The 27,661-nt window shown below is 47.1% G+C and overlaps 9 protein-coding genes across 9 annotated transcripts; 4 read left to right on the top strand and 5 right to left on the bottom strand.

Moving 5' to 3' along the window:
- Window positions 1-2,247: 2,247 nt before the first annotated feature.
- F4822DRAFT_392614 (uncharacterized protein) lies at window positions 2,248-2,644 on the top strand. The gene has a single exon (XM_051457223.1). It carries the CDS (start codon window positions 2,377-2,379, stop codon window positions 2,614-2,616), a length of 240 nt encoding a protein of 79 aa, XP_051318703.1. The 5' UTR covers window positions 2,248-2,376; the 3' UTR covers window positions 2,617-2,644.
- Window positions 2,645-10,972: 8,328 nt separating this feature from the next.
- On the top strand, window positions 10,973-13,574 carry F4822DRAFT_392603 (outer mitochondrial membrane transport complex protein-domain-containing protein). Its single transcript, XM_051457222.1, has 2 exons — window positions 10,973-11,667; window positions 11,797-13,574. Exons 1-2 carry the CDS (start codon window positions 11,517-11,519, stop codon window positions 12,834-12,836), a joined length of 1,191 nt encoding a protein of 396 aa, XP_051318702.1. The 5' UTR covers window positions 10,973-11,516; the 3' UTR covers window positions 12,837-13,574.
- A 551-nt stretch (window positions 13,575-14,125) lies between these two features.
- On the bottom strand, window positions 14,126-15,890 carry F4822DRAFT_392601 (PIG-U-domain-containing protein). The gene is made up of 3 exons (XM_051457221.1): window positions 15,512-15,890; window positions 15,191-15,458; window positions 14,126-15,126 (listed from the first exon to the last, which is right to left on the bottom strand). Exons 1-3 carry the CDS (start codon window positions 15,663-15,665, stop codon window positions 14,271-14,273), a joined length of 1,278 nt encoding a protein of 425 aa, XP_051318701.1. The 5' UTR covers window positions 15,666-15,890; the 3' UTR covers window positions 14,126-14,270.
- Window positions 15,891-16,086: 196 nt separating this feature from the next.
- F4822DRAFT_392599 (Pescadillo N-terminus-domain-containing protein) lies at window positions 16,087-18,380 on the top strand. Its single transcript, XM_051457220.1, has 2 exons — window positions 16,087-16,292; window positions 16,363-18,380. Exons 1-2 carry the CDS (start codon window positions 16,171-16,173, stop codon window positions 18,281-18,283), a joined length of 2,043 nt encoding a protein of 680 aa, XP_051318700.1. The 5' UTR covers window positions 16,087-16,170; the 3' UTR covers window positions 18,284-18,380.
- Window positions 18,381-18,453: 73 nt separating this feature from the next.
- On the top strand, window positions 18,454-20,984 carry F4822DRAFT_146363 (RNA polymerase I-specific transcription initiation factor-domain-containing protein). Its single transcript, XM_051452916.1, has 2 exons — window positions 18,454-18,925; window positions 19,001-20,984. The coding sequence occupies exons 1-2, from the start codon at window positions 18,623-18,625 to the stop codon at window positions 20,906-20,908; spliced, it is 2,211 nt and encodes a 736-aa protein (XP_051318699.1). The 5' UTR covers window positions 18,454-18,622; the 3' UTR covers window positions 20,909-20,984.
- Window positions 20,985-22,290, bottom strand: F4822DRAFT_146353 (haloacid dehalogenase). Its single transcript, XM_051452915.1, has 3 exons — window positions 21,966-22,290; window positions 21,722-21,897; window positions 20,985-21,638 (listed from the first exon to the last, which is right to left on the bottom strand). The coding sequence occupies exons 1-3, from the start codon at window positions 22,013-22,015 to the stop codon at window positions 21,061-21,063; spliced, it is 804 nt and encodes a 267-aa protein (XP_051318698.1). The 5' UTR covers window positions 22,016-22,290; the 3' UTR covers window positions 20,985-21,060.
- A 162-nt stretch (window positions 22,291-22,452) lies between these two features.
- On the bottom strand, window positions 22,453-24,085 carry F4822DRAFT_392593 (putative lipase/esterase). Its single transcript, XM_051457219.1, has 4 exons — window positions 23,938-24,085; window positions 23,467-23,825; window positions 23,310-23,370; window positions 22,453-23,253 (listed from the first exon to the last, which is right to left on the bottom strand). Exons 1-4 carry the CDS (start codon window positions 24,007-24,009, stop codon window positions 22,657-22,659), a joined length of 1,089 nt encoding a protein of 362 aa, XP_051318697.1. The 5' UTR covers window positions 24,010-24,085; the 3' UTR covers window positions 22,453-22,656.
- A 102-nt stretch (window positions 24,086-24,187) lies between these two features.
- On the bottom strand, window positions 24,188-24,931 carry F4822DRAFT_146331 (G-protein alpha subunit-domain-containing protein). Its single transcript, XM_051452914.1, has one exon. The coding sequence runs from the start codon at window positions 24,827-24,829 to the stop codon at window positions 24,275-24,277; it is 555 nt and encodes a 184-aa protein (XP_051318696.1). The 5' UTR covers window positions 24,830-24,931; the 3' UTR covers window positions 24,188-24,274.
- F4822DRAFT_146327 (uncharacterized protein) lies at window positions 24,792-26,168 on the bottom strand. The gene is made up of 3 exons (XM_051452913.1): window positions 25,908-26,168; window positions 24,929-25,857; window positions 24,792-24,851 (listed from the first exon to the last, which is right to left on the bottom strand). Exons 1-2 carry the CDS (start codon window positions 25,979-25,981, stop codon window positions 25,035-25,037), a joined length of 897 nt encoding a protein of 298 aa, XP_051318695.1. The 5' UTR covers window positions 25,982-26,168; the 3' UTR covers window positions 24,792-24,851; window positions 24,929-25,034.
- Window positions 26,169-27,661: the final 1,493 nt, after the last annotated feature.

The following is a 27,661-nucleotide window of genomic DNA, read 5'->3' as shown; positions in this document are numbered from 1 at the left end:
CTTACTATTGGCGGATCGGGAGATAGATCGAAGCACCAGATTGGTCGAAAAGAGACAAAGACGAAGAAGAGGGTGTGAAGGGTGTGGCCCCTTCGTCATTACGACTGATATCTCCCTCGTCAAGCTTATCAGGCTGCATTTCGGGTCCAGGCTTTTCTCACACGTACCATTGGGACTGTGCCGCCGGGGACACGTGTGTCGCGAGATTGCAGATCGAGACGCTTGGCAACCCAGAGCGTCGGATTCCCTCGGCCGGCGGCGGGGTCTTTCGCCTTTCGGGTTCACGATTTACTTGTCACAGCCATGATGCGATACCACATTGACCATTGCGTTCCGTCCGTGTCGTATGATGAGAGGGAATTTGGGGTCCGCGCCGATCGTTTCCCCGGACCGTCTTGGTATTGTTACCTACCTAGGCTTTAGATACGACAGTGGCTTGTTCAGCCACTTGCCGTCGTCTTGCAACCACTACTGTTTATTATTATTATTATTATTACTATTATTATTACTCCGTAACGAGGTATGTATGACTGCGTATGTATTGCATTTCTTGTTGGGGAGCCCCCACTGCTACACCTAATATTCAGATCCCGTTTGATGTGCGCGCTATTAAAGTGCTGCCCACCATCTCCCACACTTGCTGATGGAGGGTTTAACGAGGGGTTGACGATCGTTGACAATTAGTTCGTGCCTGTCAGACCGACTCTTTCCTATGTTGAAGGGCAAAAGCTCCCGCTTATCCGTCGTTCGGCGTCCTTGGCCTGTTTTAGTGGCCGTGTGACCAAGTCGAAAACGGTTGGTGCATGACCAGGTTTGGAAATGGGAAATTTGCGCGAGCAGAAAACGGTTCGATCCAGGTAGGTAGGCTTTGTAATATTAATCTCAATGTCCATTATTATCATTAAAGATCTTATGCTCTAGGCTAGGGACGGTTAGTAGGCAGTAATCGTGGTTTGAGTACTGGTACCTGTCAGACATGACGATGGCTAGGTTACCTAGTAGTTTGCATGGAGGTTGGCGCCACGCCAATACGATTGATTACAGAGCAGGCTCGCATTATCCCCCACAATCCCTGGCCTCATATAGTAACATCCTGGTCCGATCAAGAGCTGGGCAGTACACCCTCTCCGAGACAATGGAAAAAGGTTGCGCGCGGATTGCCCAATCTTTCACCTTCAAGCCGAATGGGAGGTAGTATGTAGCAACCCCTACCCTGAGACCTAGTGTAGATGACGATTCAGGACTTTTACATGTCTTTCTATCTGTTACGCGGCGACGTGCCTATAAAGAGACTAGCGGCTTCATGGATAAATTCAATAATTGCGCTCATCGATGGAATGGGTAATATATTATAGCTGATGATTAATTGCCGGATTTCACTAGTGTCGCGCACAAACGAGTATGAGCCTCCTTGCGACAATTGAAGTGTGGGAGGCCATCATGTGTGCAGAAGTGCTTTTGTATTGCGCGAGAGATGACGAACTTCGTGTGAAAATGCGCATTCGCAATTGCGATGTTGCATACTTCCCATGTCTATGAAGGATTTCTCTTGTTCCGTAACATACCGTACCCTTCCCATTCCCATGGCGACCGATGGTCAGACCACCTCGTTCGTCGCAGCTTGCGCATCTTTCTCAGCTGTTCAGACCGCCCATTGGATAAGGAGACGGCTGATGATCAGGGGTGATATCTCATCGCCCCCTGTCTTCCACGTGGGAAATAAGTGATATCGCGGGGGAAGACGTCTGCACGGTGGTCTGTTCTCGGTCTAAGTGAATCAGGCTTTGATGACCTGTCGATGTTTCAGAGGAAAATCATCAATACTCCTTCATTGGCCAATAGACAAGATCGGCTCCAGTGGCTCAGCTGGGTTGCGTGTGAACAAACACTATAGAACCCATTATATGGGATGTTATACCGCCACCACATACATACATCTGAGAGATCCGCGACATCCGTGATAGCAAATCCTGTCTCGTTACTCCTACCTATTCTTATGAGTACATAGTCGTACTGACGATCAGTGGAAAGATGTGGCTATCTTTCGATGTCTGGTGACCTAAACTGTTTGTAATAAAAGTAAAGGCGGTGAGATGGAGCTGAACTTCAGCGCAATGAAACGGTGAGCAATTGAATTGACCAGATGTAGTACATACATACACATACCTACATACATTCTAATACACTAGCTGACTACCTTAGTAACACCACGAGCCGTGTTACCAACTGAAAGGTAACGACGCTAGGGAATTCGCGAATAGGAGATATGATGGCTGGTATAGCTTGTCAGACCGTCGTACTGGGAGGTCCGACCCCAAAGGGACGGGCGCCTGCAGCTAGTATTGGCATGCATATCTGCAACACACCCACATCACTATGGGCATTGACGCATCAAAACTTGCTCTCTTGTTATCAGTGTATTATCTCAGCCTCGTTGGTGGCAAGCAGACGGCAAAACTACCTCTTAACGGCATGGTCTATCACGTTAAAATGAGATCCTACCTGCATACGCGCATACGTACTTACGTAGGATTCTTCCGACTCTTGTACGGTAAGGCTGTGATACCCATTTCACGTGGTTGTACTGTACCTACAGTAGTTAGGATCTCAGTCTGACGGCCCTGATTTGTTGGCTGAACCATGCTTGAATTTCGAAGGATTTTGGTGCGTTGCACAACATCCATGCATATAGGTGATGCTTATGGGTGAGGTATATCCAAGCGCTGATCTGGCTGACATGTCTATATGGCGTACTGAGGGCTCGCGCGCTTTTCCATCTTGACTATCTCCGACGAAGGACGCGGACATGCAAGGGATACCTCTTGCGTAAGGGCCTTAACTGAATATAATCAGGCTGAAGTTAATGCTGTCTCAGTGCTTACTCGGTCGTAACTGGTTGTCGCGTAACCGACGCTTCCGTGGATACTCGGTTGCTGAACTGACCTTGCTATGTAAAGGATCTGGAAGGCTGTTCGTCTATACGAAGAGTTGGAGTTCAACTAGGGTCATAGAAGAATTGATTCGCTAAGTGCTAATAAAGAATTATTCAGACCCAAGGCACCGGTAACCTATCTCACCTGGTGTTTTCAATACCGAATCAAGTTAAACGATGGAGCTGTGCATAAGAAATATCAGATGACTGTCAACGCAGCGATACGCTACGCTCAATGTGACAATGCTAGCGAGATATGCCTTGAATCGGTAACGACATCGATCGTCTGCCAAGGGTCAAGGTATCCATTGAACTTATCCTCATCACATTTCATTCTTGCTGCCTTGGAGAATGCCGAAATCGTCGCCCTACTTGCCTTAGTGTAGTCCCAGTCTTGTTGATCAATGCCTGCCAGACTTACGACGAAATTGGTGAAACGAGCACGCTAAGATTCAGGACTTCGATATTGTGGAACTAGCTTAATATTAGGGGACAGGAAATGGGACCGTGAGGTCATGGAAGAAAAAGGGGAGTGAGCTAAGACGGATATGGAATTCTTCTAGAAGACGATCAAGCAGAAATTGGATTCCACTTTAATTAATAATTAAAAAGAAAAAGAGAGGCATGGCCTGAAAGATCAGGGCTCACCCTGGCTGCCTGACAATTCTCCCAGATTTCCCCCTTGCTCACATGGATCGAAAGGCTGGCTTCATCCCCGTATTGTCGGTCTTTACGGAGTAGAAAATTTGTTGTGGTGGGAAATTATTCGCGAAAAAACGAGGCTGCTACCAACCTGGCCATAATTCGCCGCAATAATTTTCTCGGCTTCAGGGATTGCTTTGTTTTCACGGAGTTTAACGTGCCTCGGCCTATTGGATATTCATTAAACGTCCTGCTAGGTCGTATTGCGTGCGCGGAATATGTCTCATGCAAGATTGGTGATTGCCCTTAAAGATTTTGTATTCTCTCTTCTAGCTGGTTCTAATCAGTGTCTATTTTAAGCCACAATTATAGGTGTTGTGGTATTAATATTGGCACTTAATAGCGTATATTAAGCTGGGAGTGGGTTGTATCACGCAAGCGGTGGTGCGTGAGGGTCAACAGTAACATTTTGCAATAATTATTCTCCCACCACATGAGAATCGTGTTGGTGGGATATGCCGGCAGCTTTTGTGGTACATCTAAGTGATTAACGGTCCTTAATCCGTGAATATCCTATCGAAAAGCGGTGAAATTGGTAGAGCCCACATCTGTTCCCAACTTTCTGTTTGATAGATGATTTTCGACAGGGTCTACGTAGTGTATGTATGCACGCACTGATGTAGTATGGGGTTCTGTCTCGCACATAATTATCATCAGCCCTGTGAGATGCCTAGGACAGTTAGCAGCATCGAAATATCAATTCTATCTGCAGATGGACCTTAAGGTTATTATTCCTTGTGCGCTACAGAAAATATACCCTGCCCTATCTAGTATCGTATTCGTACGAAGCTCTGTCTGTGAGTTGAACCTCTCGGCAGCCATCGGTCTGTTGATAACTAGGATGCCTGCGATGGGTCATGGCCAACACATTTATGAGTCATGTCCTTAGGCTTGAACTAGATTTTCACTTACACTAGATGTACCAGCCCAATCCCCATGGGAAAATTTTTCGGAAGGGGTCTACTGTATCGATACGCTTTTCGAAGTTGACAGTATGAAACTTTTGATGAATTTGGGCAAGCATCCCCTTTTACGGAGGGGAAATTTTCTTCCCGTATCTAGGGAATCTGACCCAAGAAACTAGAGCAAGGCTACTAGATCTAACTCGGTACTATGGCCCTATAGCGTTGCGGATCACGATGAAAGTATGAAATAGACATGACATCAAAGTGACATCGCATTGTGAGCGTGGGATTTTCTATCTAGTAAAGTCGAGTATGAAGAATTTCGAGGGCAAGAAACTGCTACCCCCCGTGTTCGCGAAAACCTGCCCCGGATCTTCTTGGGATGCATATCAGCTGATATGTCAACTGCAAATCCCGGTCCTTAGGGTTCGTTTTGACAACCCCTCAGCTGTCGCGACGATAATGTTCAGCTTGCATTGGGAAAAGGGCCCATTGTCTATTGAAACCCGGGGCCGGCGTATTTGAAGATTTTATCAGCCTCCGGACTGCCCGGCGCCATAGAACATCAAATTTCTACTAGTATTAGCTCGCGGCATAAGTTAATTAGACATTCGGACGATGCCAAGTCATGGAATCCAGGTACGTGGGTGCTATGTCTAAGACATAGATAAAGTCATTTTCACAAGATACATCTAATGCGCCATTAGAGGTATACTATAGTAGTATGTGCTTGCCCCTTTAAGACCTCGCTGTACTAGGCACCGTACCCCTAAAGAAGATCGTCCATGGCTGCCGTCATTATCAGAATCGGAATCTTGCTTCTTCTCCATTATTTTGCCTAATAGAGAACGCCATGGAAGAAGCAGCCAACCGAATGAGTCTTATCACGAGAAAATCACTTAAACCAGTTGAATTAGGGCTGGAATGCAGGGGTTCATCCAGCTTTTGTCAGATGTCCTTCAGGGTTTCGAGACCAGCTGACCTTTCCTTGCATGCTCAAAAAAAAATACCTTACTATGAGGATTTTTTTTTTAATCCCCTTCCTGATCAGTCGTAAAGTACAGATATTCTCGGCATTTGCGAAATAATAAATGTTACTTTTCAGCACGATAGTATACACTAATAAGACTATAATGAGAGCTAATATCAGCTCCGTGATGTCGAGGCCACTTGCCGGAACCGTCACGTCTCACTTCAGGAAGTCTGGAGTCTGGAACGTGTTGCCTCTTTAGCTTGGACTATTTCCTTGGTGGATCGTTGTAAGTCAGCGCGCTGGTTTGACGCGAACATGACTGGAACGCCTCTATTTTTTTTCTCTTCCTTTCTTTTGGCCTGCCACTTCTTTTCACCGCAACGCAACGACCTCATCATTCGATACGTAGTCCGTCCGTAATCCGTAATGAAAGGTCCACTCCCCCTGGTTGCAGGAGAAAAGCTTTGACCTACCTGGATCGAAATCTCGTCTAGTCCCCAGCGTAATATCCCCATGCGAAAATTCTTTAAGATTTGTTCCTGAGGTTTGTGGAGCCACGACAATCAAGTGGAAACTTCTAATGTTCTATGAGTTTTCCATCGGCAGTGGAGATATTAATCATCACTCCTGTCTGGGGCTGGGCGTCAGTGCTTTTCATCGCAACCGAGGCTCTTGGGCAGTTTGAGATTTGTATTTGTATTATGTATCTATTATACTATTATATGAGGCGTCGTTAAGATTGTTAAGGTAGGTTGGTAAGGAGGCAGACAATAGGAGAGGTATGCAGATAATACTCCCAAAGTCTGGACGGACTTATTAATGTTGTTATTCTAAGACATTATTGCTTGGCTGCCTAAGAAAAAAAAAATCGCAAATAAACAACAATCCGTAATAAATGTAAATAATAATCACAATAAGAAAAAAAAAAGAGGAAAAGAAAAAAAAATATCGAACCAGCCTTCTCCTATTCCAGTAATAATGCGCAACCAGCTATTTCGGGTAGTGATCCAATTTCAGGCGCAATTAATGGGAATCGACTATGCGCGCGCTATGTACTGTACATTAAGGACACATTTTTGAACAAAATGTCTTAGACAGGGGTTAGATGTAGCACATGCTGAATTGACAGGGTTCTCAAGGGGCTTATGCTTGTTTCATTTTCTTCCATGGGGGGATACACAACATGCATATCCACAGCATAGAAATTGTTCATATACGTACTTGTATCGTGTATACACACATGAATGTATTCTTGTAACTACGTATTTCCAGCAGCAGGCCATACCCCGGTCGATACATATGAGAGGTGGGTCTAAGCCCTTCTTACATTTTGATGAATTATTCCCTGCTCTTCCCATCTTCATCTTTGGGCTGCGTCACTGTGGCCCCTGCTAGGGTTCTTAGGTTCTTGGGGGGGATTATTTTTGTCGCTCATCTCTGCTCTCGTGAAGTTTGCGACACCGCTTAACGATGTACCTCCCATACCCAATTCGTATGGTAATCTTACTGAGAGATTAAGAATAGGTACTTTTTACCTGCACATTTTCATGTACACATGGTTTCTAGCGGTGTATGCACAGATGTATGTACTTTCGTAATGTGTTGTACACTAGTTAATATTACTCTGAAGCCTTGGAATGGGGTGGGCTTGTTCGTCTTTGCTTGTCCAAGCATCACAATATCATACATAAGGAAGCCTCCTCCTCCCTCCTCCCGGGGGTCATAGACCATTGCATCTCAAGTTCACCTGACCAATAAACAAGACTATCAGTATTATCATATAATAACTACTACACACTCTTGTCTACTCTTGAAGCTTCTGCCTTACAAGCAACTAGTCAACCACTTACATAACCACAACCAACTACTGTTATACTATATACCACTTCGGTTCATACAACTAATATCTGCTACCACAATGGCCGCCATGACTCCAGAGTTCGACATGTCGTCACAACGACCTTCTCAGCTCCCGCCTTGCCCGGGTCCCCCACCTAGCCGACCTCTACCTCCTCTGCCCAAGAGTGGGTAAGCTTGTGCCACTTATACGAATATCGCACTTCGAGTCTTCAGCTCGTTTGCAAGTGCCAACCGTTAACGATCCGGGTCGATATGGAGGACATCGGAAACCCCCAAGACAGCCGCAAGGGAATAAGGGAATCAAGACAACCAGGACAACACGATCGTCGGACGATGTATCATCGGGGAGGAATTCCTAGGGTTCCGCTCATTACCATTCTGCCCTTTTCCAGCTCTATCGACTTGTCAACAAGAAAGGCGCATTCGGGTATGCAGGTGATCGCAGGTAATACGGCGTTGCATTTCATGCATGCTTGAGGAGTTTTCTCCTCTCCTGTCTCTACCCCCTGGCATCACTACAACCATCGCTTGTTCGCGCGGGCACATGCACGTACGGAACCCTGCATCGACATTCATTCAACGGCAAACCGCAGAATCAATCCATGCCACTATGAAGCCGTCAACGTACCACAACCTCGAACATGCTACCGCGATCTTGCCCCTCTCCGTTCTGCTTGCGACAATGTCTCCGCATCTTCTCATCAGAGCTGGCTCATGGATCACACATCCGACCTACATTCTCTGATCTTAGCCCCGGATGGTTGATCTGTACTATTTCATGGGATATAAAACACTTTTAATATTTTGGATATTTCAACAACCCGCAACACATGGGGGGAAACAGGAGTATCAATCTGCTATCTATTTAATTGGGATTCATGGGGAGGGTCTCTTAATGACCACAAAGGTGTTACCGGTATTTTCCTCGTTTTACGTCATTCCAATGTATTATAGAGATAGCATCGCCGGGGGCATTGAAACTGCCACGCGTGCTCTGGATACCCCCACGGGAAAGGGATGGAGGCAGAATTCACGACTATGGGAAATGGGTTTTGGGGGGTTGGTGAACGGAACAACTCGCGAATGATACCGGGGAGATCTGCACTTTTTTCTGCAATCGGAACCCCAATTGGAATGATATGAATCTATTTTTACTCATACTATTACTATTAGTACTTGCTATTTGCGCGCAATATGCACTGAATAGTCAATCGTAATCAAGAAACCTGTCCTTCGCGGCAGTTCTATTTTTTACACTTCATGATGTTGCTCCCAAGTCTAAAAATCCTAAATCTCATGTTTTAATCCTTCGTCCGGTCCTAAATCCATCCCTGTCTGCTTGTCTGACCTCGGTTGGAGATCGTATACTCTGGCGCGCGCAACTACAGCTACAACTACGACTACAACTCGAAATACCTACATGCATGCAATGGTTACCTATTTTGGGCAATTTCTGTAAGTCAGCCCCACGCAAGCTAATAACCGACTATTATGCGAGTCATTGGGTCTCTTTCTTCGTCACAACCCAGCGAGTGAGACGCAAGGGAAATTCGCAAAGTCGGTGAATAAGAGCCACTCGGTTAGTTTCTTCTGGGCATCAATTCAGATGGGGGGGGGGGGGGGGGGGGGGAAGAGGGTGGGTATGTGATGTGATGTGAATTGTTCAAATGTCTTTCAACCCAAAGCTCCGGTTGAGACAAGTGCGGCTCGCGCGCGCGGCCCGCTAGGGAGAAAGATGAGGGGCTGGGATTTGCGGCCGGTTCGTCCAGAGCCAATTCATTCTTCTCCCTTACATCATGGTATCATGATGCACCGTCGTGATTTGATGATGATAGAGTAACGACGCCGAGAATATAGTTTATACCGTCTTGATGGGTTGGTCGGGATCTGATTATGCGGTACGCTATTTGCATCGCCGGCTTAACTTGCTAGGGCGCATTGCCATATTAATGTTAGGTATATTGGGATGTGACGGTACCTACCGACATCCCGACATAGTGGGTGTGAAACATGGCCGTGGATATCAAATACGGTTTATTTTTAATGAACGTAGAGGTAGTTAGTCAATTTGTTTTTTGATTCTTGTTAGACCCAACCGACGGCCATGACTCGTGCAAGTGCCCATCCAGCAATAGCCGGGCGAAACGCTTCGCCAAATGGCTGAACCACCAAGGCCACCAACTGAAGACCGGTCTGCTGGCGATAACCTATATCCCTTGGTTGCTTTTGTCTACACCGAGCCAGACCCAAAATGACTATCATTAGGTATTGTCTAAGTACCAACGGATACTAGGGTGTGGGTGGCGCTTCAGAAACACGACATGAAAACTAACAAATAGCTTGCGTGACGGTATTTCCACATAGCACCAACGACCCAACTACTATACAATTTACGATACTACACTAAGCAACGTACATAGAATCAAGGGAGTGAATACTCCGCGATCCGTATCTTCACAAGACGGAGTGTAGCGCCGCGGCGGGACAAGCGGAGTGGGGCGGGTGTCTTCACGAGCCCGCTCTTGATACCCTCCTTTTTTCTTGTTTCGCTGCATCTCCTATTCCAGGTTTCGAAGACATCCAAGACATGCAACTAAGTAGCCCTAGGGGCGTAGATGCAGACGAGAAGGGGTTGGTAGGGCACATGGCAACGGACCGCGTGATCCCGTCCTGCACGAAATCGATGTTTGCTGACTCTATTCGGGTTAGATTGGATCTCAGCAAAGCCTTAGGTACTCGATGCCCTGCCTTATTAGAAAACGTGGCGGTCTATATGCTACTCATTGCCAACTCCTATTCGCTCTTATTTCACCCCGCAGACCATGGTTATTAGGGAGAAAAAGTACTGTACATAGTAAACCTCCCTCCAGTTCGCGCAAGCGGCCAAGCCTCACGGAAACGATCTGAGCCGATAGATGGTCTTAATCTAGGTGTGGTTCATTCCTGTTCTACTATAGTTTTAAGATACTTAATATGAAGTCGACTCCTATTTTAGCAATATCGGACAGGCGGACAATGAAGCCATAGGTAAAACCAAGTACCTAGCTCGACGATCTACGCATCGGTTGTTCCGATGTAGATTGGGTGGTGGGGGTCGGCTCTTCTTCACCTCTCTCTTTTTTTTTTTCACCCGTGTATACATACGTACGACACTCTCGCACGTAATAGCTCGGTTCATTAGTGAGTTACCTAATCTAGTATATGAAAATAGATACTTTTTATCCCGTCCGTCTGTTTCTTCTTTTTCGCCACCCCCTGGATCATCAGGGGGGAGGCAAAAAGATACATCTACATAGGGAACGGAGGTTGGAAACATAGTTGTGGATAGTCCTAAAAAGGTCAATTGGTATGTAGAAATGGGGAATAGAAACTTCTTAACCGAGAATAGCCTCTCCTAGCCTTTGAGTTGGGTATATCTTGTATCTTGGTACCTGGAGACAGGAGAGACTATTCTGATTGGTCAAATGGGTTAGATAGAATTATTGACTAAAATCAGCTGGCTCTCAACTGACAAATCCATGACGTCAATGCAATTCAGGGATTCTTTTGCGCTTATCACCACGTGCCCTTGATGAGCTAGACCCTGAAACAAGGCGATATCTAAGTCTGGGGATGATTTTCGACGAGTTCCCCATTTACATAGTACAGTACTTACACCGTTACATACTAATTCCCTAATTCCCCATCGCAACATTTTCGAACCAACCAAGCATAAAATAACTGCGGGACGATCAGCTGCAGCTCCAACTCTAATCGGATAACAAGATCCAAATTGATCTTCGAATCACGCTCCTGGAGGAAATTTGTCCCTGGAGTCCCTGGACCTATGCACATGTGGTAGCGAAGAAAATTGTCGTGTTGCTGTCTTGCCGCTGTCAGGTCCTGCGGCTCCTTTCTCGGTCAATGCGCTCCATTGCTACCCTTCTTCAGCTGAATTAGTTGTTGTCATAACCGCGAACTTCATGGCCCTGTCACACCAATTGAGCTTTCTATTGGATAGTTAGGAGTCAGGTGTTCCTGTTTGAATTCAACCCCCGTCCGTAACCCGGCCGAAAAGTCCTTGGAGCCCTCTTTTTTCATTATACCTTTGGATAGCAAGTCCGATCCCAGCTACCCAGCCACCACCATACGGCAAATTCCTTCAATGGCATTAGAACTCCATGTTTGGGGTCCAGCATTTGGACTTGACTCCATCGATCCCGAATGCCTAGCTGCCGTTACATGCTTCCGTAACCATGTTCCCCGCGAACATTGGACCCTGATCGCCAGCAATGACGCTGCAGTTAGCCCAGACCGTAGGCCCCATCTTGAACCCTTTTTCTCTTCTTTGCCTTCTTAATCAAATAAAAAATGTCGTGAAATTCACGTCAAAGATCTCTCACTCCCCAGACTCAGGGATTGGCAGCTGATCAATTTCTTGACAGACCGCCTCCCCGCTCTGAATCACAGAGGTACCTGGACTTCTGGATATACGGAAATCATCTCGTACCTTACAAAACAGAAGTATCTACACATTGACGATGACCTCACACCGCTTCAGAAGGCGGATTCCCTTGCCTGCGCCTCGTTTTTGGCGACACGCGGCTCTGGTTTGCTAGCTATGTCGCTCTACGTTTCACCAAGGGCGTGGGCCGAGATAACCCGGCCAGCCTACTCATCCCTACTCCCGTTCCCGCTCACGTGGACCGTACCCCCGGCTATCCGGACCGGCGCGATTGAGAAGGTTGAGCACTTAGGTATTGGCCACCTCGCGGCTGAAGTAGACGCAGAGGAGTCGCCTAGCACTCTAGCTGAAACGACGTCTACGGGGTTTCTTAAGCTTCGGGACCGTCTAGGACCTAGTAAGGCCATGCAACCCGAGCACACAGCTGCGATTCGCTTCCAGCACTTCGCGGAGGATTTCTATTCGGTGCTAGATCAACTGCGCGGGGAAAAGTCGTTTTTCCTACGCGACGACGATGACGATAGCGGACCGTCGTCGATTGATTTCCTAGTCTACGGCTACCTGCAGCTGATGCGCGTGCAGACGCCGCACCCGATCCTGAAGACCGTTCTAGAAAAATCCTTCGCGCGCCTCGTCGCGTTTTTGCACTCGAAGGAGCTAAGCACGCGCTCCTACGAGCTGCCGTGGAGGCAGCCTACGCCTAGAGGGGCACTCGGTTTGATTGGTCGCTTTGCGGAAGGATCGATAGAGGCTACGCCGGGCGTTGGAGACAGCTGGCGCAAGTGGCGTAAAGGAGGCGTGATAAGTACGTATAGTAATGGTACTACTGATGACGTGAGGGATCCTACGCAGCTGATCCTCGCTGCTGGGACGCTGGTCGCTGGTGTCGCGGCGTTGGGTGCCACGGTTCTGTTTCGCGCGCTATCCCCTTTTGGCGCAGCTACGCATCGCTTTGAACCTACTAGGGCGAAGAATTCGGGATTCAACCAATTTGGTGGGATACGGTATGGTCGGTACTAAACGGATTCCCCATCTGGGAGCAGCCGAGTAGATTCCCGCTTAGACAGGGTAATGTGCACGAGGGCATTGTGGACATTAGTATCGATGTGAAGGATGAGCCTAGTGTCCCGCCGGCGAGGAATATGTACGCAGTGCCCGAATCGGACTCTTGACCTTCATGATTAGTCTCAGGCTTCGCGCTACATGGGCTGCTGGGGTGGTGATGATCTGAATGACTCAATGACTAAAAGGGATTGGGTTCCTTGGACATAAAAGCATGAGATACCATTGATAAACCGACGAATTCATTACTACTCTAAGGATAGCCTATATATCTAGTAGGATCGCGTCGAGTGATATGGTCTATTTCGTGATAATTAGCCTACACCATACACACATCCGATATGATATGTTCGATCTGACAACAAAACAACAAATCCCGATTTCCCTACTCCAAACACCTAACGATGATATTCTCATGCGAGATAATCCTCTGTGTTATTTCCGTTTATCTTCCTGTTATAAGCGTATCTTCCCTTCACCAAATCCTTCGGGGTCAGCGAACGGTGCGAGAACGAGGAGCGGTTTCTTGGAGTTGAGCGGAAATATGCCGCATGGTAGGTAGATAGTTATAAATAACACTAAATGATATATCATATCATGAGTAAGAAACTCCAGAGATGTTGGATAGACCTAGTCGATAGTTGATTTTTGCAAGAGGGCTCGGCTCTCGTTTAATATAACCGTTTATTAGCAGGCGTATAAAACAATACGGCGTTGTAAACAGTGGTTTAGTGAGTGTCGAATGTTATAATATTCGTTTGCACATAGATATGTTGTCTTTATGTGAGGTAGCTATACTGACTGATAGTTCCCCCTTTTCTTATAAAGATATGGAGTTAATCATTATTAGGTTACGAAGTAATCGCCCGAGTCCTCCATTCCAGAGTACTTGATACTCCTACATGCCTTCAATGGCATTTCGCTGCTCTCCCTTGGGGTTTGTGACTAAGTTTCTCCCAATTTTCTTACCTATGTAGGTACGGGAACCACCCTCTATACGTGCTTGAACGTCGGATTTGAGTACACACGCGAACTCGAATTGATACTGGGTATGATTTGGGTCTATAGAGTTGAGGAGATTAGTCTTTTGCTTGACCGATAATTGCATACCTATACAGAGCTCGCAAGTGGGCCAGTTAGGATTACTATCATAACTCCGGAGTTTATCTATGATCCTGATAGCATCTAGAGGTTGGAAGTCGCGTCAGCGCTCCAGACCATTACGTTAAGTATGTTTCAATATGAACTTGCGTTTTCCTTTCGAATATTGTGATATTGTATTTCTCTGGTATTGATGGCGTAATCTAATATCCTCACTTCTAAATATATTTCACAGAGGTTGCCTCTAACTCCTATTGCACAGATGTGGGACAAGTAAACACCACACGACTACTAGATCTGTCGAATTTCCTTGCCCACCATCTCGGGTCGCTCGACTTCCCATTCATCGCGGAGTATAGCAAATGTCAAATCGCTAATAAGCAAGCTCAGGCCCAGACTCCAGACGAGCGTGATTGCGTAGAAGAAGTTGGCGTTACCGCTACCAGCGTAAATCCATAGGTAGTAGAATGAAGGGCCGAGGAAGGTCGCATATAGCACAGTAGAGGCAGCGACGAATGTGTAACGTAGGAGCGGGAATACATGTCTGAACAGTGGTATCATGGCTAGGAATAAATTCGTGTCGGCGATGCTAGGATATGGTTTGAAAATGGCGAATATGCCGAGGAGTAGCGTCAGGACAGCAAGTGGCTGGTTGCGGATGCGGATTGAAAGTCCGCCCACGTAACATGAGAGATGCAACCAGAAGACGGCAAGAAAGAAAGCCCGGAAGCTGTCGAACATCTCGATAAAGAAGTACCACCAGAGCCCGACATTAGGCGTCAAGTCCGTCAACGTCAACTGGATGCCATATGTAGAGGCGAGGAACTCCCAGGATCCGGTTAGGAGGTAAGAGCCCACAAATAGGGCAGTAAGACTGATAGTAGTTATAACAACATTGACGCTTGTGAATTGTATTAGAGACGGCGTTTTGTTCGAGGCATGTTGTCGGTCATAGGCAAGTAATATCAGCGGCGGTAACAGTAACGCGGGATACATCGAGAGGTATGTCGCAAACGAGAGCGCTAACATAGAGGTAAAGGGGTTCCCGGATATAGCCTTCGCTATGGCGTGCAGTATTGCGCATGTGGTGAAGACATTAGTCGGCCGAGCCATACATGTCGCGATTGTAAATGGGTTAAAGAGAAAGCTATATGGATCGGTATCAGTAAATAGTACCGTGGTGTTGAGCAATTAGGGCAGGAAAACCATACAGGGCCGCGACTATGTAACCGCTCCATCTTCTTTCTTTGCGGGCCGAGGTGAAGAGTTTCGACGCGGCTGCCTCCCCCGATTCGGCGATCTTATAGAGCGCATCGGCGCTGAGTAGGTCGATCACGATGTATAAGAGATATGCGAATATGGGATATGTCGACGGGTCTGGGAGGAGAGAAAATAATGGGAGGAGTAATGGCGCTTGGTGGTAAACGCCGCCGTCGTACGGAGAGACATTATGATTATGTAGAAAGAGACCTTCTTGTACTACAGCAACAATCATAAGCTCAGAAGTTCGTATTTGAAAGAATTGACCTTACATCTCTTGAAACTCGTTACGGGAGTCGAAATCTCGACACGGTCCGTCAACAGATCTGGGAGTCCGGGAAAAAAGGCGAATAGTATTAATCGCAACAGAGCAGCAGCGGCGTATAGACCAGCTGTCCCCTGGAAATTCATTTTACCGTGATTCATAACACAATTCCATCGTCGACAATGGTTCGAGTTTTGTTCAAGTCAGCTAAGACTTGAAAAATATTATGAATTGTCGTGTTTTTTTCTTTTTCGTTGGAAGTTGTTTCTTTTTCGAATTTAATTCGGATTCGCGAATTTTAGTGAGAAACCTTGATACTGCAACGTAGCTGCTGAACCTCTCCTGTGTCTTTCTTGGCTCCTTCCAGCTGGACGCTTTCGCAAGGCGAGGGCAGGCAGGGCAGGGTGCTTGGTTGGCGGGATCATGCAAGCTTCATACTAATATCTTATCGATAACACTAGTCTTCCAATTTAGGATTAGTTCAAGACCCCCGGAAAGCGGTCAAACTTGGCAATTTTGCACTGGCAGGAAAAAAAAGTTCGGAGGGGCCGCAACTTTTTTATCCATTCAATTCAATTCACTGGCGGTTGATAACTTATCGACCTAAATATTTTACCTTCTTTTGGGAACCTTTACAAAGCGAACAATAGAATCCGAATCGTAAAAATGGGAAGAATAAAGAAGAAGGGTGAGGCTGGAAATGCCAAGAACTATATAACAAGAACCCAAGCTGTGAAGAAGCTTCAAATCAGTCTTCCAGATTTCCGAAAGCTATGTATATGGAAAGGGTAAGAATTTCTCACAACCGTTGTACACTGCGTTGTCGCATGATATAACGGCTGCTAATTTGAACTTTAGAATCTTCCCACGAGAACCTAGGAATAGGAAGAAGGCTTCCAAAAGCTCTACCGCATCGACCACCTTTTACTATGCTAAAGATATCCAATACCTTCTGCACGAACCATTATTACAAAAGTTCAGAGAACAAAAGGTCCTCGAGAGGAAGATATCTAGAGCTCTTGGTCGCGGTGATGTGACCGACGCAAGCCGACTCGAGCGCAATGCCGCAAGACCTGATAAGACAGGCAAACCGCGATACACCCTCGATCATGTTATCCGAGAACGATACCCAACTTTCGTCGATGCTCTGCGCGATCTTGACGACTGCCTCTCCATGCTCTTCCTCTTCGCAAACCTCCCATCTACATCTACCGTTCCAGCGAAGATGATTGCGCGATGCGAACGACTATGTCTCGAATTTCAACACTACCTGATTGTATCCCAGAGCCTGCGCAAGTCTTTTCTGTCCATCAAGGGTATTTACTACCAAGCGAATATTCAGGGTGAAGACATCCTTTGGCTTGTCCCGTACAAGTTCAATCAGAGGGTTGTGGGAGATGTGGATTTCCGAATTATGGGCACATTCATCGAGTTCTACATGACACTTCTGGGTTTTGTTAACTTCAGACTATACACTTCCGTTGGGCTGAAATACCCGCCCAAATTCGACCAGGCCAAAGATAACCAGGCTGGTGAGCTTGGTGCTTTTAAGCTTGAGGGCAATCTTGCGACTGCTGTTTCTAATGAAGCACCTGCGCAATTGACAAATGGAGAGGAGGAAGCTGGTCCGGACCCGAAAACACAAGCCGAAGTCAACAAGCTTATCAAAGAGATGAGAGAAGTTGATGTTGACGGAGATCGTGTCGAGACTGAAGCTGATAAGGAAGAAGGGACCGCTGACGCAATTGACAAGTTCGAGCCAGCCGCACCAGGTGGTGACGTCCTACCTCAGCCTAGCTACTCTGGAAATGAACCTGAGTCGTTGTTCGCGAATTACACATTCTTCTTGTCCCGAGAAACCCCAAGACAACCTCTAGAATTCATACTCCGTTCATTTGGCTGTAAGCGTATCGGCTGGGACTCCGTATTGGGTGAAGGCGCATACACAACAAATGAGCGGGATCCTTCTATCACACACCAAATAGTCGATCGCCCTGTTATACAAGCTACGACACAAGAAGAAGGTGATGGTGAGGACAACCAAACATCGCAGAAACTTGCGGCGAACCAAAGGATGCCTGGCCGAATTTACGTTCAACCTCAGTGGGTATGGGATAGTATTAATGATGGGGAATTGAAGCGACCGGACCTTTATGTCCCCGGAGCTCAATTACCACCACATTTGAGTCCATTCGTGCAAAACACCCAAGGCGCCTACGATCCAACGATACCTTTGGAAGAACAACAAACCGAGGGTGAGGCGTTGGAGGATAGTGAAGAAGAAGTTGATGAGGATGAGGATGAGGCGGATGAAGATGAAGAGCTTGATGGCAGCTTAGCCGTTAAGCGGATAGAAGGTGGTGCTGATGGTATGGACATTGCGCAATCTGACGAAGACGACGAAGATGACAATGGCTCATTCGGAGGTTTCTCGGAAGATGAGAAGGCAGGTGATGATGCAGGGGAATCAGAAGATGATGAACAGGCTGCTGAGTTGCAATATCAACGAGAGCTTGAAGCTGAATTGACAGGCAAACCTATCAAACAAGCCACTTCTAACCCTCAATCTAAGGCTAAGGCTGAAGCAAAGAAGAAACTTGCGAAAGCAGCCAAAGAAGAAGCGGAAGAGCTCGAAAGAGCCAAGGGTATGCTCAGCAAGAAGAAGAGAAAGCTATTCGAGCAGATGCAGTACACCAACAATAAGAAGAGTGCAGAGGATCAAAAGCTCAGATCTAAGAGGAGAAAACTGGAGAAGCAAAAGGCCAAGGCCAAGGCATAGATATTTACATAGAGAATTTGGGTGTTTGGGGGGTTATGAATATTTTGATAATACCAATTTAAGATGGTTTCGCGAGATCATTAAATGATTTAAGTTACTATGAACCGTGTTTGATATTTGAATAAATTTATGATGTGAATAGCGTCGAATTAAATCACAGTGTGAGTGCATTGTATTTTAGGTGGCGCCTATCATTTAAAATTTGTATACTTTTCAACTACGAACAAAATTTTACCTTCTACCGAATCTCCCAACTTCAACACCTCTCGCCCATTACCGTTTGTGCTTTGGTAAGGCTTACGCCGTGAGGAAAAGAGCTCGCCTACGCCTATATACGGCATGGCGACTACAGCGGATGAATCAGCTGAATACATACCCGGCGTCGACGATGATGATTCCGAAGATGGCTCGTTTGAAGAGCTTGAAGGAGATGAAGATGCGGATGAACGGCCGAATCGTTGGCGCGGGCCTAAATCTACTTGGCAACATTTCAATGCCGAGGAGATTGATACCATGGCTGCGCTGAGGGAGATACGCGATCGCGATTTGGCGGTGCATTTATATGATGCATTTGCGCTGAGGCGGAGAGCGTTGCTCAGTGAGCGTGAAGGAGGAGGGATGGAGGGGCCGGTTATTGGGAAGGTGAGTGAATTGAATTGAATTCGGATTATTGCATTAATTGATTCAATTAAACAAAAGCTGATTGAGAATCAAAAGGACATCGACGCCACCACGGGTCTTCCTGTGCAACATGACAATTGGCTCCCGCCGCAATCATGGACTGCGTGGCCCATGCGCGTGGATAGGGTCCCGCCGCCACACGAGCCTGTGAGGAGTATGGTGCACGATCCAGATGAAAGGTTTACATTTAAGAAAGCCGTGCGCGATATACCGAGCTCGGTTTTAGAAGAAATTATCGGTGCGCAGATACTGAAGACCGCGAAGGAGAAATTTAATGCTAGGCCTTGGGCTACGGCGAGTGTGTCTGATGAGGATGTGGAGGAAGAAGAAGAAGATGAAGACGAAGATGAGGACTACGAGGATGAGACAGATGTTTCCGCGTCTGCTGGGAGTAGCAGAAGAAGATCTAGGTCGAAAGGTGGCAGGTCGAGATCAAGATCTAAATCTATCAAGCCCGAGGACATGGGCGAAAATGAGGGGACGGATGATCTCGACAAGCCGCTTAAGAAGCCTCGCTTGAAGCCGGCGGTCTCGACCGACGACGATTTATCCTATAACCTCTTGCGCCCATCCGTACGGCATATTCTTACTCAGCTAGACACAACCTTTACGATCCTCCATAACGTACAGGAATCAATGCTGAACTATCAGTCCGACTCAGCTGATTCGGAAGCATCCGATTCTTCTCATCGTAGTCGTAGGCCATCGTCTCAGGCTGGTTCGCGGGGGCGAGGTCGGCCTTCGGGGCCATCCGCCCAAACTCGGTTAAGAGCGAGGGATGCGTCTGTGCCACTGGTAGAAGATTCGACGATGATTGATGGCGAAGGCAAGGCGGCTGTGAAGCGAAAACCCGGAAGACCTCCTAAAGCACGGCCCCGACTCGATGGGGAGACCGACAAAGAATACGCAATACGCATTGCTCGATTGCGTAAACGACGACTCCCCGTATTCGACGACAACGAAAACCCGAATACTGCATCCGAATCTCAGCCCGAACCAGAAACAGAGGACCCAGGAAGGGATAGTGGTAACTCCGGCGACGGCGAAGAAACCACCGGTCCCAATCGTGGGAGATCAATCCGTCGGAAACGAAAATTTAGAGCAGACAACCGTTCCACGTCTCGGACTTCGTCTATTTCGAACGTAGGCACGCAGAGACGTAGATCATCACAACAACGTTTCGGACTTCGCGACTGGAGGGACGTACTCGGTGCCGCGGCACTCGCTGGATTCCCCGCCCCAGTGTTAGATCGCGCAGCGAGGCGATGCGCAGATTTATTCGGGCAGAGTATGACGCTACATAGACTAGTCGAGGGGCCTGCTACGTCTAGTCGAAAGACGCCGTCGGGTAAAGTGACAACGTACGTACCTGGGATGCCGTATCCACCGTTGCTTGAAGAGGAAGACGAAGAGGAAGGGGCACAACAAAGATCTATGATACTACCTTTGCGTGCGACAAGCGCCGCGATATCGGAAAATGAAACGGGCCCGTCGAGAAGAGGTAGACGCTCACGAAGTGTATCGAGACCTCGTAGTAGATCTGGGTCCGTGGGTGCGTCACATGTATGCTTTTTCGGCGATTGTCCTAGAGCCGCGGAAGGCTTTACGAGACGGCAGAATTTGCTACGGCATTTAAAATTAGTGCATGGATGGACGCCGTCCGAGAGTTCTAGTGGGGGAGGCGAAGAGGCGCTATTACTCGCAAATGAAGTGGATAGCGAAGATGAGATGTATGGCGCCGTTCACGTCGATGGGTTCTTGCGGCCGATTAGGATGCGGCAGGGATGGAGAGGCCGAGATGTTTCGGTGGAGCCGCGGAGAAGAAGAAGCAAGTATGGAAAAGAACGTGAACACGGGAGGATAAAACTGAGGGATGCAGAACGAGCTGGGACAGATGGTGATGATGCAGATGAGGAGGGAGATATGAGGATGGGTGATGAGTAAATGCCTATATATAGGGACATTAAATTGGTGGGCATGACCTTCCCGCTATATTCCTATCCCCCCCCCCCCTCTTGTATCTCTTACATCGGAATTGTTCCGACGCATAAATTTTTTATATCCTCAATTTTCAACATACCCTTCCCTCACGCTTTTCAAGACCCCGACTTCGCAGCAAATTGCCTTTCAACCTCATCCGCAAAATCCCCTAACGTATCAAACCGCCACCCAAACGCGACTTTATCCTTCAATTTCTCATAGTCCCCTCCAACACCCCTCCCCTTCGCCGTATCCCCACCCCTCGAGATCCACACACTCGGCAGCCCAATCTCCTTCGCCGGGACATGATCCGCGGTCAAACTACGCGCTACATGCAGCAACTCATTCTTATCCCTATCCACACCCAAATCCGACCTCAAGTGCTCAAACAAATACTCAAAATTCCGATGCGACGGCTTATACGACCCGATATCCTGCGCCGTGTACACGGCATCGAAACGCGCAGGTGTGAGCCGTTGCTCTACCGTCGCCTGGATGTTTCGGTTATCCACGTTGGACAAGATCGCGAGTTTATAGTACTTTCTGAGTTTTTGTAGCGCGGCGATGCTATCTGGAAACGCGATCCAGGTCCCGGGGGAGTTGCCGAAGGGCTCGGCGATGCTGTCGGATAGACCGGGGAGTTGGAGGTCGTCGCGCGCGAAGGCGGTTATGGATTCGGCGAGGATTTCGTTGTCTATAGGATAAACTTGAGTGTTAATATTTGCCATAAAGGCTACTTAACTAGGTAGGTGGTCTTTGACTTGGGAGTTGACATACAGGGTAGTGTGGGCTGCGCGTGCTCGAAGGCGTTGGTGACTTCGTTGAGGCGCCGCATGGCTTCTAGGGGTGGCTCTGTTTTGAGAGGGTGTGAGTCGGGTAGTTGTGCGGTGAGGAGCCGTACGGTGCTCAGGTAGCCCGTTTCCCAGTCGATGATTGTGCCGTAGCAGTCAAAGCTGGAGGCGTAAAGATAGTATGTTAGTAAGTAGATGTGAGTTAGGCGTAGGAGCTTCTCTTATCTAACCTTAGAGCTTTGAACCCTGTCAGGTCCGGGTATTTGTTCTCGGATGCCATGCTTGAAGCTTTTGAGTATACAGATATGAGACTATCTAAATATTTTGGTGTTTCTCAAGATTTTCAGCAATGGGTAAGTTGATGATTGACTTGAAATGTTCTTCATCTAAGAGTTTCTGCTTGCGTCACTCGTGCCTTTATGTAAGAGCTTGCTATTACATCACCCTGGGCGTGATAGGGGTAGGTAATTACCGTAAAGGGTAGCACCCCTCATGACCATCTCCAACTAGATCTTAAGAAATTGTGGATGGTTCGTAATTCTAGCTTTGCATATGCGACCCTCAACTACTAAATCGGGTAAGTCCTAGATGAATGTTCTGGGTATGGCGAAAGATGCATGATGACAAGGGCGTAAATGACCACCGGAAAGCGGAGTGGGGTCGTAGTATCGTGGAATTGAAACCGGGTGTTCCTGCATACCAGTTTTTTAGTATTAAGTGAGGACTAATTTCATATACCTCTTGATACGTAGCTTTATCCGACTATTCCAATCGTAACACATCTTCTGATTAGGGTTGTCCCGAATTCCTATGTGAATCGAGTGTGAGAATCTGTGAAGGCACCGCTTGTATACACCCTCATTGAATGTGAGCCGAATCAAGTCATTCGCTTCGCCTATATTTAAACTACGTAGAGCATCTTTAGGACTTCTGTTCTAGTAGCCACTTTACGCCCTTAACGGTATCCTCCACAAATTGACGACTTCTTTCTAATTGTGGCCAGTTCGTCCAGAAGTAATGCCCGAATCCCTTGTACAGGTCTAACCGTGTCTTCACGCCTGCTTCCTCTCTCAAAACCCTTTCGTAGATTAGACCCTCATCTCTTAGCGGATCGATCCCGCAAAGTTGAAAATATGCGGGAGGGAGATCACGATGCCCGCCTTCGAGACCCCCATATAGGAAAGGCACGAGACGAGGATCGGTCCACGAAGCTTTCAGGTTTCCATGCATGTGCAGAGCGAACTCGGCAGCGCTGGTCATCTTGAGCACTGGGTCTACATTTGTGGTGACATCTGGATGTGACAGGTATTCCGCTCGATAACTTGGTGAGATCAAATTAGGGGGTGTCACACCCATGATTGTTGGCACGCAGAGGTATTGACCCGTTAATGGCGGACTAAGCTTCTCGTCTCGAGCTATGTGTGCTAGAACGGCGGCGATGTTGCCCCCAGCAGAACCGCCGCCGATGATGAAGCCAAGAGATGGATCGGCGCCGAGGGATGTTGCGTTTTGTGCCGCCTGCCCAAAGAGAGTGGTGAGAAGGAGAGAAAATAGGGAGACGGGGGCACACTTACCCATTTCAACGCATCCCAACTGTCTTCAATCCAAGTGGGAAAGGGATATTCGGGTGCTAATCTGTAGTTGTACCCAAGTTAGGTTCCATTTATACCTACCTAGGTAGCTATAACCCAACTTTTCAATATCAACGACTCTATCTCGCAATGCACTTACCGATAATCAACGTTGACGCAAACGGCCCCTAGGTCCCGACTGAAGAGCCGGCAATTGGTTTCTTCGTCGCTCAGATCACCCATACTAAACCCACCCTCGTGGTACATGACAATCAAGGGACTTCCTTGTGCTGGCTTTGTAACGGGTCGGTAAATGCGCACTATGATCTCGGACCCATCACGCACGGGTATTTTCCGATCTTCTTCGCTGACTTGATCGAGGATGTGCCCGGGAAGATAGCGGAGATGATGTTTCTTGCGTAAGGTGGTAGCCCTATGCGCGCGGGCCGCTGAATGCGAGTCATCACCGTAGTATGGGTCCGAAGGTTGTGGGTCCCGAACGGGATTACGAGACAGTTCCTGTTGTCACGTCGGCAAGTCCTCCCCAACATTTGGAGCGAACGTCTCGGAGCCCGAAACGATCGTATTTGAGGGGACTATATGAAATATTCGTTATAAGACACAAACTCACGTCCACCATAATCGGGTCCATGACGCTGTATGACAAAAGCTCTTCCTCAGTACGTGGAGCCATCGTATGCATCTGTTGCTAAATGAGATATTTAGTAGGTAAAAGAGAGAAATAATCGCGAAAGTAGCTGTGTAAGTGAGGTTGGAGGATTCCAGTGCCAGATATTGGGAAATCAATTTATGAGGGAAGATCGGGGAATGCACAATGTCGTCATTCCCCCTTTTGATTACCTAAGCATATAAATACATGTAGCGATACATATTATACAAGTTATGCATGATCATGATCAAACGTATATACATGGTATGACGATGCAACAGTAATACATAGATAAATTTCAGTTTGAACATTTCAGATCCACCATAGCTATTTCGATGGGCTCATTTTCGAAGCTGGTTCGCCAGAATATGGGCAAACGCTCTATAACGGTGACGCGCTTCATCATAGATGTCAATAGCCCTGCAATGTTCTGGAGGATGTCTTCAACATCAAGGGGGTCGCCTTGGAAGCCAGGGAAATATTCCGAGAATATCCACCTTTCCAATCGATCAGGGGTAAGTCTGTCCTCTTTAGTGAAGATGACGATAATCCTCTCATTCGGAGACCGAGGTGCCAGTGCAAGTTTGCCCCAGAGCATCAACTGCTCGTCCATTTTATTCATCTCCCCATCCCCCACGCTGATACAATAGGCAGAAACGTCGAATACGAATATGACTGTGTCGACGCCAAGGAATGCATAGTTCCAGTTCTTTTGCTCCATCTGTGCGCTACCGGGGTCAATCAAGTGGTATACCACGTTGCCAAATTCGAAGGAAGATCCTAGATCACTTAATGTCCTCATTGGTACACGCCGAATATCTTCCATTGTTGGGATGTAATCTTGTTGGAACATGCGATCGAAAGAGCCGAGAAAACTGTGTAAATGTTAAGTTTTAGAGGTGAATACCTTCAAAAAGTTGACGTGGTGCTATCTGAATGGATCGAAACTTACTAGTCTGCTTCTTGGGGGGCCGCTTCGTCGTTAATTGTCTTCAGCCTATACAATGTACGTATATCTTGATTGTTCCATTGTGTTTTCCATTGGTCCCATTGCATATCTAACTGACCGTACCTTGGATGCAATTGGTAGTGTGCGCTCGAATGATTGGTCGATATAAGTAAAGTACTTCCTCGTCGTAAGGCCGAAATTTTGCAAGAAGGCATCTAAGCAAAGTGCTTTTCCCGCATCTTGAAGTTCCAAGTAAATTTACTCTCATTTTCTTGGGGGGGTGTACTCTTGCGCCCGGTGGTCTGAACGAAAGTGGATCACCGAATAGTGGCGGGTCCACGATCTCCCTCTTTACGTGCTGGAGGGAATAGATGGACGTAGGAGTTAGGGTGCCGTTGAGTGCCAATTGACAGATAAGTCTTAAATCGTTACCTGTTGATGGGATTTTCTTACTTGTGCAGCCCCCTCCAGTCGTGGTTCTCCATGACGCTGGAAACTCTTGTATTACTTCGATGTCTGAACTGCCGTGTTGTGAGTAAGAAGCCCGTGCCGTTCTCACCAGCGGTTTGAATGATTCGCCCTTCAGGACCTTTTCTTCCTCGCGTATTACTTTAGTGCTGGACACTGGGGGAGAGACACTGAGGCAGTTGTCCAACGTCACTTGACTGTGCCTAAGGTCCTTGGTCACGCTGGCTTCTGTCCGGATCGCACGTACTACTGGCCTCCGATACGCCTTCGACGAGAAGAGATCGCCGTCAAAAGCGAATGTATTATTAAGGAGAGTAAGATCTTGGGGCCCGTCGCTGCGTCGAGTCCCGTTAGACTCCGAATCCGTTAAGCAAACGAGAGATGATGTGTCATCTTTAACTTTACAGAATATCTCGCGGGATTTATCCTCTTGTAGGAGGTTATTCTGATCAAAGGTTGAGCGACTATATACTGATTAATTGTTACCTGCTTAGGTTGGGATATGGGGCCTCACCAATGTAGAGCGGTCAAGAGAAGATTGAGTGCATTGATCTGATTACCCAAGAGACTGAGGTAATCGTTTATCATGGATTCTCCCCAGAGTAGGCCGACTTTGCTCCCTTTTGTAAGGCAATTGGATTCGTTTCTTTTTAACACAGTAATGCGTTCATTGAGTACCGAGATAACGGCCTCGCAGCTTTGCAAGGAGATATTTAGATCGCATAAGAGTTGTTCATGAGTTGAGCCCACGTGAATATTAGAAGTGAGATCATCTACTTGATTCAATGCTGCCTTGAGCGTTGATAGTTGCGATATCAGGAGGCCAATCTTGAATTCGATGACGTTGTATCTCGTTTTGAGTTCAGAGAGTAGTTTCATGCTCCTAGTAATTACATCGACAATACCGATGATTGCGCCCGAGAAACCAACCACCAATATAGGGTCCATGCTGCAAAGTGATAATTGATTACAGATTCCTTGGGTTCTTCTAGGAGCCTCGGCATCGGTTTTTTGTGATCTCGTAAGAGCCGTAAGACTGGAGGTGAAATATAAATAAGAGAAAAGTATAACAGACTCGAAACGTGCTCGGGGAGTACTGAGCTTTACTGCGTGTATAATGCCTTAGGAGATGCCTTATAGATGCACAGCCGTGTCTCAACTGGCCATGCATATATTGTGGCTTCCGTCAGATCGGTTGAGAGAAGCACTGTACGGAGCCTTATGCTACCCGCTATATATTTGCCAATTAGAATCCGGGTTTATGAAAACCCATCCACGTAAGTCTTGGGCCGCCGGGATCAACTAGCATATTGAATTAGTTATCTACCTACCGAGACAGGTAGGCTGGTAGGTATGTGATGTTGCAATGTTGAATTTGGCCATCTTTTCCATCTCAACTACCCATCGTCGATATAATGGTGTTGCAAAGGATAAACCTAATGGACCTAGCTATGAGCGATGCTATCCTGTTAAGAAGCAACTTAATTGAAGGAGAGTATAACTGTATTACGATACTTTTCATCTACTGTCTCTAACTACCGTAACCGAGTAGTATCCATTGCAGGTTACATCGCAGATGTCGGTGGCTAAGTAATGCTGCGCCGAGATAGTTAAGGGTGTGATAGAGTTGCTGAGTACCTATCAGGTAGGTAGTGTGCAGCGCACCTCGACAGTATCCGGTCGTTAGAGCACGGTACGGCTTCTCCGAGATTAGATCTGGGCGCCATCGCCCAGTGCGGCTCATCCATCGTTCTACTTCGAGCCAGCATCCGGAGCATCCGGTCGTAATAATGAAATCGACGGATGGAATACTTACTACAGGGTCAAAGGACACGGCCACTGGATAGGCTAGGAGTCAAGTTGATTGAGTGGTAGCAGACGAGAAATGTGACTAGGCGGCTGAGGAAGTTTTGATTACACAGAACGTTGAAGAGAAACGGCATTTGGTGGATTTGAAATTGATACACTCGCCATTTGAAGCCAATCGGACATTGCAGCCTCATACGTCATAACTAACTCTTATGCGATTGCTTTTAATCCTTCTAAGTCGCGCAACATCCTAACCTGCCTACCTCGGTACTTAGGTACTTCTAATACTGCTCGGTACATGTATTCTTTTCCCTGTGGTTGTAGGTACCTAGATACTCTTTGGGAAAGGAAAAGAAAATGCCTCTTTTCAAGATTTACCTAGGTAGGTATGCTAATAACTTCGACAAGTTTTGGGAAGCCAATTTTGTATAGGTCGAAGTTTCGAATGAATTTGATCGA

This window comes from Hypoxylon trugodes (genome assembly GCF_022578975.1).
Source record: "Hypoxylon trugodes strain CBS 135444 unplaced genomic scaffold F4822scaffold_2, whole genome shotgun sequence".
Classification (NCBI taxonomy): Eukaryota; Fungi; Ascomycota; class Sordariomycetes; order Xylariales; family Hypoxylaceae; genus Hypoxylon; species Hypoxylon trugodes.
This window is presented reverse-complemented; position numbering and strand designations above follow the sequence as displayed.

What these genes read in the sequence shown, in the direction of transcription:
- F4822DRAFT_392614 (XM_051457223.1), top strand. Translation starts at nt 2,377, where the DNA reads ATGGGCATTGACGCATCAAAACTTGCTCTCTTGTTATCAGTGTATTAT.
- F4822DRAFT_392603 (XM_051457222.1), top strand. Translation starts at nt 11,517, where the DNA reads ATGGCATTAGAACTCCATGTTTGGGGTCCAGCATTTGGACTTGACTCC. An exon ending in CGCTGCAGTTAGCCCAGACC is followed by an intron (nt 11,668 to 11,796) that starts GTAGGCCCCATC and finishes ATTTCTTGACAG; the next exon opens with ACCGCCTCCCCGCTCTGAAT.
- F4822DRAFT_392601 (XM_051457221.1), bottom strand. Translation starts at nt 15,665, where the DNA reads ATGAATCACGGTAAAATGAATTTCCAGGGGACAGCTGGTCTATACGCC. An exon ending in CGTAACGAGTTTCAAGAGAT is followed by an intron (nt 15,459 to 15,511) that starts GTAAGGTCAATT and finishes TTGTTGCTGTAG; the next exon opens with TACAAGAAGGTCTCTTTCTA. An exon ending in GGTTACATAGTCGCGGCCCT is followed by an intron (nt 15,127 to 15,190) that starts GTATGGTTTTCC and finishes CGATCCATATAG; the next exon opens with CTTTCTCTTTAACCCATTTA.
- F4822DRAFT_392599 (XM_051457220.1), top strand. Translation starts at nt 16,171, where the DNA reads ATGGGAAGAATAAAGAAGAAGGGTGAGGCTGGAAATGCCAAGAACTAT. An exon ending in AAGCTATGTATATGGAAAGG is followed by an intron (nt 16,293 to 16,362) that starts GTAAGAATTTCT and finishes TTTGAACTTTAG; the next exon opens with AATCTTCCCACGAGAACCTA.
- F4822DRAFT_146363 (XM_051452916.1), top strand. Translation starts at nt 18,623, where the DNA reads ATGGCGACTACAGCGGATGAATCAGCTGAATACATACCCGGCGTCGAC. An exon ending in AGGGGCCGGTTATTGGGAAG is followed by an intron (nt 18,926 to 19,000) that starts GTGAGTGAATTG and finishes GAGAATCAAAAG; the next exon opens with GACATCGACGCCACCACGGG.
- F4822DRAFT_146353 (XM_051452915.1), bottom strand. Translation starts at nt 22,015, where the DNA reads ATGGCATCCGAGAACAAATACCCGGACCTGACAGGGTTCAAAGCTCTA. An exon ending in ACAGGGTTCAAAGCTCTAAG is followed by an intron (nt 21,898 to 21,965) that starts GTTAGATAAGAG and finishes TTACGCCTCCAG; the next exon opens with CTTTGACTGCTACGGCACAA. An exon ending in CGCGCAGCCCACACTACCCT is followed by an intron (nt 21,639 to 21,721) that starts GTATGTCAACTC and finishes TTTATCCTATAG; the next exon opens with ACAACGAAATCCTCGCCGAA.
- F4822DRAFT_392593 (XM_051457219.1), bottom strand. Translation starts at nt 24,009, where the DNA reads ATGCATACGATGGCTCCACGTACTGAGGAAGAGCTTTTGTCATACAGC. An exon ending in TGGACCCGATTATGGTGGAC is followed by an intron (nt 23,826 to 23,937) that starts GTGAGTTTGTGT and finishes ACGTGACAACAG; the next exon opens with GAACTGTCTCGTAATCCCGT. An exon ending in TGCGTCAACGTTGATTATCG is followed by an intron (nt 23,371 to 23,466) that starts GTAAGTGCATTG and finishes GTACAACTACAG; the next exon opens with ATTAGCACCCGAATATCCCT.
- F4822DRAFT_146331 (XM_051452914.1), bottom strand. Translation starts at nt 24,829, where the DNA reads ATGTTCCAACAAGATTACATCCCAACAATGGAAGATATTCGGCGTGTA.
- F4822DRAFT_146327 (XM_051452913.1), bottom strand. Translation starts at nt 25,981, where the DNA reads ATGATAAACGATTACCTCAGTCTCTTGGGTAATCAGATCAATGCACTC. An exon ending in CTCTTGACCGCTCTACATTG is followed by an intron (nt 25,858 to 25,907) that starts GTGAGGCCCCAT and finishes ATCAGTATATAG; the next exon opens with TCGCTCAACCTTTGATCAGA.